This window comes from Talaromyces marneffei, chromosome 6, assembly GCF_009556855.1.
Source record: "Talaromyces marneffei chromosome 6, complete sequence".
Taxonomy (NCBI): domain Eukaryota; kingdom Fungi; phylum Ascomycota; class Eurotiomycetes; order Eurotiales; family Trichocomaceae; genus Talaromyces; species Talaromyces marneffei.
In genome coordinates this window covers 2,972,628-2,985,422 of record NC_072353.1, presented here as the reverse complement: position 1 = coordinate 2,985,422, position 12,795 = coordinate 2,972,628, and the positions used below count along the sequence as shown (strand labels likewise).

General features: G+C 44.7%; 3 protein-coding genes across 3 annotated transcripts; 2 read left to right on the top strand and 1 right to left on the bottom strand.

The window, feature by feature from the left end:
- Positions 1 to 25: 25 nt before the first annotated feature.
- On the bottom strand, positions 26 to 868 carry EYB26_008577 (uncharacterized protein; the record flags this gene model as incomplete). The annotated part of the gene is made up of 1 exon (XM_054267828.1): positions 26 to 868. One exon carries the CDS (start codon positions 866 to 868, stop codon positions 26 to 28), a length of 843 nt encoding a protein of 280 aa, XP_054123803.1.
- Positions 869 to 2,554: 1,686 nt separating this feature from the next.
- On the top strand, positions 2,555 to 3,281 carry EYB26_008576 (uncharacterized protein; the record flags this gene model as incomplete). Its single annotated transcript, XM_054267827.1, has 2 exons — positions 2,555 to 2,559; positions 2,663 to 3,281. 2 exons carry the CDS (start codon positions 2,555 to 2,557, stop codon positions 3,279 to 3,281), a joined length of 624 nt encoding a protein of 207 aa, XP_054123802.1.
- Positions 3,282 to 11,448: 8,167 nt separating this feature from the next.
- On the top strand, positions 11,449 to 12,411 carry EYB26_008575 (uncharacterized protein; the record flags this gene model as incomplete). The annotated part of the gene is made up of 1 exon (XM_054267826.1): positions 11,557 to 12,411. One exon carries the CDS (start codon positions 11,557 to 11,559, stop codon positions 12,409 to 12,411), a length of 855 nt encoding a protein of 284 aa, XP_054123801.1.
- Between the last annotated feature and the right edge of the window lie 384 nt (positions 12,412 to 12,795).

Sequence of the window (12,795 nt, the reverse complement as noted above, 5' to 3'; positions counted from 1 at the left end):
TATACCTACACAGGCTTATGGTAAATCATTCTGTTTCATAATGTGTCCATCCAAGAAGTCTGGCAGCCTTATCAGTAGTCCAAAATCCTTGGTTCTTCGACATGTCACCTCTAATCTCCGCCTGAGGAAAATGGCTCCGAGCGAGTTCTTGGGATGGGGTGTCCTGGGTCGTAGTCGGTGATATGATATTTATGACTTCGAATCCTTTTATATTTTCACTCTTTTCAACCGCCAGAAGACAGGCTCTCGCCACTGCACGAGGATTGACCCACCCCCAGAGCTGTCGAACCCCCGATTCGTACCATCTTTCCTTGTGTCTCTTTCTAACTTCCTTCAACGGGGCAACTTCATGTATTCTCAAACAGGCTATACTTAGCCCCGGGAACCAATCAGTGAAACATCTGGCTTGGTATTCGGCTTCGGCTTTAGCCAAAGCGTATGCATCGGTAGGCCGCTGTGGCGCATCTTCATTGATGGGGAAGTAATCGAAATGCAATGGCTTGTTCGCGAAAGCCAAACCGATAGCATTGACCGATGATGCATAACAAATACGATTTATACCCAATTCACCAGCAGCGTGGAATCCGTTGAAGGCCGCGTTGACGTTGTTGTTATGGACATACCAATTTGCCTTTCCGACTGGGTCAGGAACAGCAGCTAAGTGTATTATCGCGTCGCAGCCTTTGAAGGCTTCAAGTGCAGCTCCGTAATCGTTGGCAATGTCAGCAGTTCGCATCTCAGAATTTAGAGTGCCATCGTGTTCTGTATGAGTGCGATTGATCTGAACTGTATGGTGACCTGCTTCGGAACAGAGTTTCACCAAGGTTTTCCCTACAGATCCACGAGCTCCAGTGATTGCGATCTTCATTTTTGTATACCCTTACGCGACACGACGTATGGGATGGCGATCCATCAACTCCACCGGCAACACAGAGAACATCCAACGTCTAGGGAGATTTCAAAGAGGTTTGGGACAAGTCAGTAACGTAGATTATTAGATCATAATACAAAATTCTCTTTCACATTTTCACTCTCTTTCGCTGTAGAGAAATTTTTTTTGTGGCAGCTTTTGCTAGGCGTGGGTCGTTCCATCAGCTGATCGTCATAGGCTCACGGCAATGATGGCCGGAAATCCGACCACTTCCATCGCCACGTCGTTCACCTTGAAGCTACAACGGTAAGGTGTGATGGATATAAATAATCTTTCCATTAGATCATATGCTTCTATCGAGCCTAATATATAGCGAATACAGACTTTTTAACTGACTCGTCTCGAAGGTTGGCCCTTTTTACTACTTTGGGAAGGCGTGGGAAACGTGACCGCGTAAACCCTAATTGCGACTTGATCGGACAGTTATGAAGTCGGTAACTATTTTATCTATAGTCAAGAACCGCATCCTAACAAAATAGCAAATGGAATACGGAGTAGTCTATTCATATTCTGTGCATCACTCGTTTTAATATTAATCCACCAATCTGTATAGTATTCCTAACGTGGTGATCTTACAGGGAAATGGATCCCTAGATCGATCGACTTTTAGACGTCTGTTGCTCAAGCTTACACTGAATGATGTTGGAATAATCAAAATTCGACCCTTGGTGCTCTCTCTTTACCGAAGTTCCATCTCAAAACCTTGTTTCATGCTAGAGTTGAAGAATTTCTGCTAAATTGAAAATAGCCTGAATGCATGACAGATACTCACCCGCATCAAAGCTAAATGGTGGAAGAACTTTCACTTTCAAGCGATCTCCTTGAAAGATCAACAACTATACTTCTTTGGGAAATTTCTAAAGAAACCCCGCGAGCGGGGTGCACGATTTCATTGTACATCTGTTTTCTCTACCTAGGTAGGCTTGAGTGCAATATTATCCGGAGGTATCTCTTCGGTTTCGTCGCCCCACACAAGCTAGAATACAAATCTCCGTTCAAAGCAATCAACTCTAACACTAACCTGTCTTCATGATTTACTGTATATTATCCCACAGTGATCATTTTATTGACATTGCCCCAGTTTGATGGAAACAGCCGAATGGAATGTCACTCTAATTGATAATACTCCCTACAATATGGCCTTCCAGTTGAAGCATACAGTATAGGCAATCGCAAAGGTCCTACAAGCGATTATTGTTCAACGCTTGTGTGGCTACGAAACAATATCGCTTCATATCTACTCTCCATGATCTATCCACCAGTGAGCTTTGAGAAGCTCTGAGGTAGGATGCTCGGTTTGGACGATGTCGGGGGTTGTAGCTGTATTATGAAGCACTCAAGCATGGATGACAAAACATTTATTTAGAAGGTATGATCTGTGAGCCTTCTAGTCTTAGTCATATGTAAAAAGTAAACCTCATAAGCCTCAGCTTTCTCTCTACATACCCAAAGCCCTAAGGCACCAAGACGCCAGACATCTTGGCAATGTGTGAACCTCGGCGGCATTCGCTACCATTTTCTTGCATCTCCGGGGGGAGTTGCCTTCGGAGCAAGCGCAACTAGTGGCAATAACGGAAGTCTATGTCAAAAACTTCAACGATTCCGGTACAGGATCCTGTCACGATGCCGTAAGCGAGTCAAATAGTAATGTTGAATTTTAGGCCACTGGTTACATTGAGCTGTCTTCGGCAGTTTCTCTGTCGAGTGATATTACTATCAATGGTCAGACAGCCCCAAGCAATGGTATTGGGGCCATGGGGCGGAGTGTCCGCGTCTGGAAAAAGGTCCGTTGGACATTACATCCAATATCATTCTGGGCCATTGCTCTGTTGAATACGGTCAATGGGACTCGGTTGATACTGTCGGTTCCGTAAATACCACTGTCTCCAACTCTATTATTGCTCTACCTATCGGTCAACAATTCGGAGCTCATGTTGAAACCAGACCAGCCACCTTCTATGGCAACCTCTGGGTCAGCGCACACAATCATCAACCCCTTGCCAAGAGCAACACACAGCGCTTCAATAATGTTGTGTACAACTTTCAAGCAGCATACACAGTTTCAAATACCAGTGAAGATTCTTATCATGACATTATCAACAACCACTTTATTGTCGGACCTAGTACCACAAGTTCCAGCGATGCATCCTACCAGATCAATTCCGGACAAATAGTCTATGCCACTGGAAACTATCTTGAGACCAACAAGGATGGCACCTTGAATGGAGCGGCCTACAACACGGTGGGAAGTGCAACTGTAGCCAATACTGCGCTCGAAGAGATGTCTCTCATTATCGTCGCCGTCACTGCCGCTCAAGCATATACTTCCTTGATAACTAAGATGACATAGGACTGTCCAATGGAGATTATGGAATATTGTAATTCAAGCCATCTGTACGACTGGAGCTGGAACAAGCTTGAAAAATTGATACGAGCTCTACTCTGTCATTCTAGAGCTATTCTTCAGAATGTTTTCTGCGCTTTCGTTTCGATTTATAACAAAGATCAACATCTTAATCTTGGCAACAAGGTAGACCTTGTACTCTGTAGCTAAAGTTGTGGTAGATATTTTCCACCTATGAACAGCAATTTTCTCATATGGTAATACTTTTGTTTGTTTTGACGTATAAATAGATTTAATATATCCTAGGCTATATCTATACACTTATTATAATCGAAGTATTGAGTGGTGATGAGGATCTTGAAAGATTAAGATCCCAAATTGAAGCTATCAAAGCCTAGACTATAATATCAAAATCTGAAAACAATGCATTCGATCAAATTTCTGTTGGTCATCATAGCGATCAGTACAGCTGTTGCTCAGCGGCAACCTTACTCAACATGGATGGCAGATTCTATGATTGCCATTGGTATAACCCCAACCAGATATTATACACAGGCCACGTTCTATCGAGGCGCTGAATACGTATACAACAAAACGCAAGAATCTAAATACTTCTCTTTCTCGACGTCACAGCTCAACATTGTTCTAACCTCTAATGGCTCATTCATTGACTGGGATTACACAAGCCTTCAACTAGGCAATATATGGAGACATGAAGTGGAAAAAGGCCGCTGGTTTCATTCGCGATCCAATCAATCAGCAGAAACGCACTGTATCTGGCGGGCTCTGGCACAAGGATCCCAACTATCCAAACCAGATGTGGCTGGATGGACTGTTCATGGCCGAGCCTTTCTATGCATAGTATACATCGATGTTCGAGTCAGGTAATGCCACTGCTTGGGATGATATTGTACATCAATTTGACCTTGTAGAGTTTCACTGCCACGATCAACAAACAGGTCTGTTCTATCATGGATATGACGAGAGCTTCGTGGCTGTTTGGGCAAATAATGTCACGGGGAGCTCGCCTCACGTATGGGATAAGCAGTCGGATGGTACTTCATGGCGCTTGTGGATGTACTAGACTGGCTACCACAATCACATCCGGGGTATTCTAGGCTATTGAGTTATTTCACCGAGCTCGCCATGGCTTTGCAAAGGAATTGGGACTCACACGGCGGATGGTGGTTAGTTATGGAGGCGCCATATCCTGGCATGGCTGGAAATTATATTGAGTGTAGTGGTACAGCCATGTTCATTTACGGGTTCCTCAAGGGTATTAGAAAAGGATATCTGGACAGAAGCTCTTATACTCAAACAGCAACGCGAGCTTATAATGCAATAGTTGAGAAGTTTGTGGGAGGAAATGAGACTACAGGAATGCTAACTTGGGAGGGAACAGTGAATGTAGGAAGTGGGAATGCTTCATATGAAGTGAGTCACATTTCGAATCGTCATCACACTTGGTTTCATGCGGCTGACACTAATTAGGAGCGCAGTATTACATCTCACAACCCGTTGTTGAAAATCATTTGAATGGAGCAGGGCCGTTTGTATATGCGAGTGTCGAGTTTGAAGCTTTGCAGGAAACATAAGTATACTACTTAGAACTATTCAAATATCGACATTAGGCTTGTCTCATGGTTAAGAACTAGTAACCCCTGATATGGACAATCGATCAGATTCTACACTATCTTCCAATGTGAAAAATCTTCGAACACCAGGCATCTGAATTTTTGACTACAGTTGCCTTTTATTACTACGGAAACAAGGCCTGTCTAGTTTCTCCACATACACGTGTAGAGCATTCAGACCCTCCACATTGTGACAGTAATGTTTTCTTTGTAAGCGAGCAAGCCCAAACGCTGCTCAATACGTGATGTTTGATGAGGATTAAATTCAACTGGTGCGTCTTTTTGGTAGTCTCCGAAAAACTAGAGACTTACTTTCTCATTCGTAAGTATATTGACCACAGGCGTCCATTCCTCATCAGATGGCCACTTGACTTCAACATTGCCATGCAGGTAGCTTCTAGATTGGTGTATATCTAAAAGCCGAGGTATCCGTACCTGTAATACACCTTTCTGTTCACATGTAACTCTTAGGTCCTCTCTCCATAGTAGTACTCTCAATCAGAGAATGAGGCGTTATTCTAACTTGCGGCATGATACATAGACAAAGGAAACAGAAACTTTAGAGTAAACTTTATGCATAAGTCAAAGTCAATATCATCATGATCGTAGATAAGTTCATTGCCTAAGGCATACCAATGCCGGATATCATTTCCGTGTAGCCGATTCAGCTCGCCAACACCAGTCCTTGCCTCAAACAGCCAGAGTGGCAATCCTTGTTTCTTCTTTCAGCTGAGTCCGGAATCCTACCGTCCCTTACCCAGAGTTTGAAGGCGCCGTTAGTTGTCAACTGTTCCGGTTTGTGTTCAACGCCACGGCGGCAGTGACAGCGTCATCTGTTATGCCTGAAACGAGTTAGCAACTGCATCCAGAGCTGATGCAGTTCGCTTGGAAGGAATACGTGTACAGGAGTAAGTCGGCATGTACGATACCATATGACGATGAAAATCTGAACAATCAAGAGAATCCCGGATTGAGGCAATTTGGTTCGTTAATCCAGAAATAAAAATAAATAATGACGGGACATGACTGGACCAAAAATACAAGTTCAAGTTTATTTCATGCCCAGTCACATCCGACCTTGAGATCTTTTCGCGCTCCTTCGTTCATCGTAGAGTATGACCGAAACACCATTGGAGCATCCATGCGGGCCATACCCATTGTACTCCGTAGAGACCACGGAGTATGGCTTTATTGACATACGGGCCGCTCAATGACCCGCTATATACGGAGCAAACTTAGAAAGCCTTAATTTTGAGACTCTTGAATCGGTCAGAGTATGTGTGTCTGGGACAGTTATAGTGGGTCTTCTTTTGACAGAAAACCGGTACGTACATACTTGGTGAATCCTTTTCCATGGTTCATGGAGCATTCATGACTACGAGTTCCAAAGTCAGACAAGTTGATACATCTCATTCTCCTTCATGTACTGATACACAAGTAGTAGTCACGTCCCGACGTGCTATCGAAGTTTGTCTTCTACGGTGTATGGCCCGGTGTTTGTTGGTTCCACGGGCTCTTTAGTGAAGTGACTGTATTATTACTATCTGCAGGAACAAGATAACTCCAGTCACGAACCGTATGTGCTTTGTATGCAAGCTCATACTGTTCGCTGGGTTGTTCCCCTCATGTAACCTCCTTAGCATTCTCCTCTAGGCCAGCCGAGGGCTAGAACAGAAAAGTGGCCACTGCTTAGTGGACCATTGAAGTTGCTCATAGTCATAACTCAGCAGACAACATGGTCTAAGAGTGCATCGACACTGACTCAGCTAGTCTTGTTGGTGATAATCTAGCGATATTGGGAATATACTCTATTTGTATGAGTTGAGAAGGAGAATAAACGACATCATGTTTCAACATGTCTGTGCTCTAGACTCCCAGACCATCTACTATTGAATGTCTCTTGTTCAATGTTCACAGAACGACCACATTATTGTCGCTGTTCATGCCAGTCGAGAAACCAATTTTTAGAAATGCAAGAAGATCAATAACTAGGTCCAGTAGTCAGTGTCAAGTTGTTAACGCTAGTTTCATTCCAGAGATGACAGTTCAACGTTCGTTGACGTACGCAAGTGACATTCTCACAATTCAACTGGATGCGGGACATCGACTCGTAGTGACGAATCCATGAGTGGGCCAACGGCTGAGAAAGCTAACCTGAGTGCGTGAACTAACTAAGCTATGCACTCTCTCTCTCTCTCTCTCTCTCTCTCTCTCTATCTACCTAAGGGATGGGATGATCCAGTTGGAATGAAGAGAGCCATACGACCTAAGTTGTAAGCGAGTCGACATACATAGAAAGTACAGAGGTGGTACATGCCTGTACATGATCATAACGCTAAGTACCAGTAAGTAGGGAGGATGAGATAGAGTTTCCGAATCTCAGATATGCACTAATCCTAATCCAAATCTAGCGCCAACTAAGTATTTCAAATCATTTCAACCAATAACCCATCCCAATCAAGTCCCCGGGTGGAGCCCGAAGATCCCAAAATGGTCGCCGAGTACTAGCGCGATTCTAAGCGGGTTAGCGTTCCAGGTAAATATACACGTAGGGCTAAGTACGTACCCAACAGGTCACAACGGTGGTGTGGGTGCCACTGGGTGGAGGATCAGGTGGCCAAACCGGGTAAATGGTGGCGCCCAGGATGGCTTGTGTTGTCGTATGGACTACGGAGTACTCCGTACCCGCGACTAGATTAGCACTCCTGGCTTACCTCCTGAGAATTAACTACGGACGACCGTTTATTTGCCGTGGATTGTCAATTTGTCACAAGTCTAACTGTTGATACATACCCGTACTAGGCTCCTGCTTACGGACGAGTCGGCAGTTACAACATATTTTGGACGGGTCATTATATAACTGTGCATAATCACAAGAATGCTGTCACGTTTTGAAGCATTAATTGTTCGGTATTACGGTGCCAAGAAGGATTAGATTATCTCAACTATACTACGTGACTTAGGTTGGTTAAGATCGAGTCCAGAGGAAGGTATCCTCCACATGTAGTTGTCCGAGCCATACGGCGAATTCATTGGCCTCTAGTACAATTGCATCATTTGCCTTGAATCAAATCAAGATTATCTGTTCCAAAAGCCGAGACCGAGGACGAGCGAGACTCCTCGACGCCGGCCCCAGGTGGACAACAGGATCGCCATCGCATCCATGGTCCTCAGGCTTGAGCCTGAAAAGCACAGAGCAAAAGCAATCGTAGCCAATCATTCCCACAAAGGCCTGTGGTAGGCGTACTGGGCGGGGATCGATCTTCTAGCTAAAAACAGACCATTGAGAAGCTAGAATACGTAAACGTCTGGGCTGGCTGAACTATGAACAAATGTCCGAGTCGATTCGATAGCTTCATGTGTAGATTTCCGGATTAGGGGGCATGTTGAATGATCAGCGAAGCCTGTCAATGAGTCAATGCAGTTTCGGAAAATTTTTAAGTCCGTGTCCACTGTCTACATCCGTGTGTGTGGATAGACTGAGTGAGTTAGGGCTATCTAGAACCAACGCGCTCAGTCAACGAGGAGGCGTGTGCACCCAACGACAAATGCACACCATTGGAAGGCGCATTTTGACAGTCCTAACTGCAATTCATCGAAGACTTTACTCGCAGAGGAATTTGATGCTCCTTTGTTCACATATGTTGATACTTACTGTCCTCTGATTCCTGAGTATTTCGTTCCTCCGATTTAACGGCGGCAGTTAGCTTTCAGGGGAGCCCAGATGGCTGGTTCGGCCAATCAGCAATTTAAAGTGCCTGGCTATGCAGAAAATCTCCACTTTCTCCGGGACGTACCCAAGGAAGTCATAAACGGCGAACTACGTAACATACATCTGTATTAGACGTGTATTGTGTATTGTTTGTATTGTAACTCTTACATACACATTCAGTCACGTGTGCTCGTCTACCCTAGAACGATCGCATTGTTACACGACAGTCTGGAAACATCGCTGACGAGCGTCAGTAAACGCTCGAGTGAAGGTATGCATCAGCAGCATCTGTATGATCATCTTTTGATATGTGACTTGATCAGCACCAGCCACAGCCTCCCTCCCCACAGGCCCGGTCCGACCTCGATGCCCATTGCTTCCATTCAGCTGGTTACTGACCAGGAGGGCCGCTTTCATCTCGGGAACGCCGTCCTAGTAGCAGACCCGAAATAGAAATGGATTCATCCATTACATAGTAGTTAACAGATGACTTGCTCTATTACTCAATCGTGAACAATCCTGGAATGGAAAGTAATAGGTACGTCTACTCGAAACGCTACACCATAGTTAAGCTATAATAAGGTGTGATATAAGTCTCGCTGCCTCCTTCCAGATATGGAGTCGTTATGTATTTGAATTTGAATCGACAGGATTCCACACGGACAAGTAATGGCAAAATCGTAGATGACCCGAGCAAACCCGGCGGTATGGCCTGCCCGTTGATGTGGCACGAACGGCTCGGTTGAAAAGCCAAACATGGGCTGTGACTGAGCGGTGGATCTGGGTCACGTTTTAGTTCCAGAGGACACTACTACGGAGTACATAGATGCTCCATAAAGAATGCGAATGAAAAGCGTAATAATAATACGAGACTAATAGACTTTGGGGAAAGGCTGGCCAACGAGCTACTCTCTTTATCTGGAAGGGATTCGACTACGTTTTCCATTCGGGAATGGTCTCGATCGATCTGGACCAGCCAGATAAAGCGTAACACTTAAAAATACCACATACTATTACTATGGTGTTTTATAAGTAGGGAGCTGTAAAGTAAGAGTAGTACGAGGTACTCCGTACCCTATCAAAAATACGTAAATCTCATTAAGCGAGGATCGATGTCATTGTGGAGACTAACTGACTCAATTAAGTCGGCGTATCTCCGAGGAAAAGGTACGTCTTGAGTAGCACCTTGACCTACTCCATACATGGACAACATTCAACAACACCAGTGCGCTGGGTCATCAATATACATAATATGGGCCGTCCAGAATACCAAGTCAGTGATTGGAAGACGACGCGGGATCATCGACCCCTGCGGTGTACCCTTGGAGGGCGGATCCACATTATACATTGCTCTACGGTCTCAGAGTCTGTAGAGTATGTCAGTAGTGCATACAAAAAGCACTCTACTCCGTACATGTAGCTACTAGTAACTATGTATTTAACGATTTATGCTCATGCGCTCGATCCACTATTCTAGTAAGCGTCCTGCCGAAACTAACAAGGGAAAAAACAAAAAACCCCAAGGACAAGGCTCAATGTTCACATCATCGTCTCCACGATCTGTTTTACCACAGTTGCATAGTGCAGCTGCCACACAGATATGATTTGCCGTGCCCGGGAAAAAAAAGATGAAATGAATACAAGAGATTAGTGGCCCCGACCTTGTTCAGGCTCCACTTACTCATGCTATGTTTATTTACACAAGTTTGTACTCCGTACGGGCTTTACTTTTCGAAGCAGTCAGATCCTGGACGGTGGACACTGCCAGTATGTATCCGTACTATTCAATCAAACGATTTGAGTTATTCCCTTTACAGTTCTTACTTGGTGCTAGTCATACTACCATCATCCATGATATTCCCTGTCTGAAGGTCCCCGTATATGTAATACTCCGTACAAGAGAAAGTGATTGTGATGGAGAATATGAATATGCATAAATACTGATCATGTACCAGATAGAACGATAACACAATACCCCTCCTCCTACTCCTCCTCCTCCTTCTCCTCATTCTACATATTCCATCTACATATTTATGCCTAGCGCTAGCTCATGGCCGAGTAAATTCGATACGACATTCTATTAACTAGGCTCTACTATTTCCAATTAGGATTTCCCAGACAGACCCCCGTCCAGACTAATCCATTGGTCTTCAAGGCACCCGTCGCTTAGCCCAAAGTGTCCCCTGTCATTCCTGTCATTCCTGTCATCCAGGCTTGTGCTTTTAACTTAGTTCGTTAGCTGCTATTACGCTCTCCTCAACCATACCCACTCTGTTGGTTTATTCCCATCTAGGTTCCTACGGAGCAGAACCTTCCATTTTAGCCGTCTTTTAGAACCCTTTTTGCGTTTTTTAGTTCCGAAGATCTCAGATCTTGTTGTGAGCTAGTTTTCTCGTACGTACTTACCACTTCGAAGTTAGTGCTTGCCCCATCGGCCGTGGCGTCCCTGCTTTTTCCTGTGTGGTGGGCTCTGGCTGGATTTCCGAGTACATACTTAACCACTTGGCCGCCGCCTTCTCCTCTTCATCAACTCGACACCAACAAACAAAGTTTCTTTATACTTCAACTCTCAAACAACACAACGAGGTCAAACAATAGCCAACATCAAACATCATTTGTTTGACACAGAAGTCAAAGAGGAACACTAAGTAAGTGCAGGTTGCGTTAGGTGGCTAATCACCCCTCCATCTATTCTTATTATAGAAGAAGCAAAATACACCAAATCTTCTTTTTTTTTTTCCAGCCGTGGTGTATTCTTTCAAAGTCGATGGCTAACATTTGAGTCAGATAATCACACCCATCTTAATAATTTCAGCACTACTTTACCATGGCCCCAACTCACCGGCGTGGTCCCTGGGTCCAGGAAGAGGACAACACCTTGCTTCAACTTGTACACGAGCAAGGGCCTAACAATTGGGTTCGCATTTCACAACAGATGCACTTTCGTTCTCCCAAACAATGTAGAGAACGATTCCACCAAAACCTCAAGCCATCTTTGAATCACACTCCAATTTCAGCTGAGGAAGGACTTATGATTGAGCGCATGGTTAATGAGATGGGTAAGCGCTGGGCAGAGATTGCACGTCGACTGGGCAACCGCAGCGACAATGCAGTCAAGAACTGGTGGAATGGCAATATGAACCGCAAGCGAAGAGGCCTTGTGGTACAAACGACAAGCCAGCAACACTCGCGCACCTGCAACGGCCGTATTGAGGCTCCATATCCTCGAGCCAGTGAACACCGACTTCATCATAATAACAGACGACCATCAACTTCATCAATCACAAAGGCTTCTCTCAGCCAAAGCCCTGTTACAGTCTCCCAGTTGATTCTACATGAGCGACCAGTCTCTCCAAGCCACCAAACCGACATCTCACGGCGGCTTGCACCTATTCTCACATCTACGACCGGTAGAATAGAACCATCGATGACATCTCCAGCATTCTCAGAGATCTCAACTCTTGAGCCGCCATCAATGGTGTCAGATCACAATTCAGTTTCTTCGGCTTCACCGAGAACATTACCGTCACCTCAGATGTTGCCGCTCCCCATTGATTCCCGCCAAGCTTCCTGGTACTCAGAGCAACAACGACGAGGAAGCATGCCTACTTATTCTTCGTACCTCACCTCTACCGCTAGGGACGAAATTTACTTTTTGCACAACCCCGAACATGAGATTAGTTGTGCTCGACATTGGAGTGTCGACCACAACTACAAATCCGTTGCTGAGACGGCTTCATCCTCAGAACGTCGCGATTCTCGCATGGGTCTCCAGTCTTTGCTCAATTAAAGCAATACATTAATACCCTCGCTTTTCCCTTTGTTCAACTACATAACTCTTCGGCATTATTACGGGCTTTGGCGGATACATTTACTGATTTTTGGAGCGGAGGCTTGGGTTGGTCTGGAATTGGGATGCCTTAATCTATTTGATTCAACTACTTATCGTTTTTGGGGATCTACTCGGGATACCGGGGTTTAAAAAGCATATCGAGGCGCAGGATCTATCATTATACCACTTTTGTCTGCTTTTATTATACCACTACTTTGTTTTCTCGTGGGATAGTGTGCTATTACCTGTCAAATTCTCTGTATAACTAATTATTAGCTACTTGCTTACATCAATGACAACACATTGAATACAACGCTCATAGTGTCTCAACGAGTTACCTAT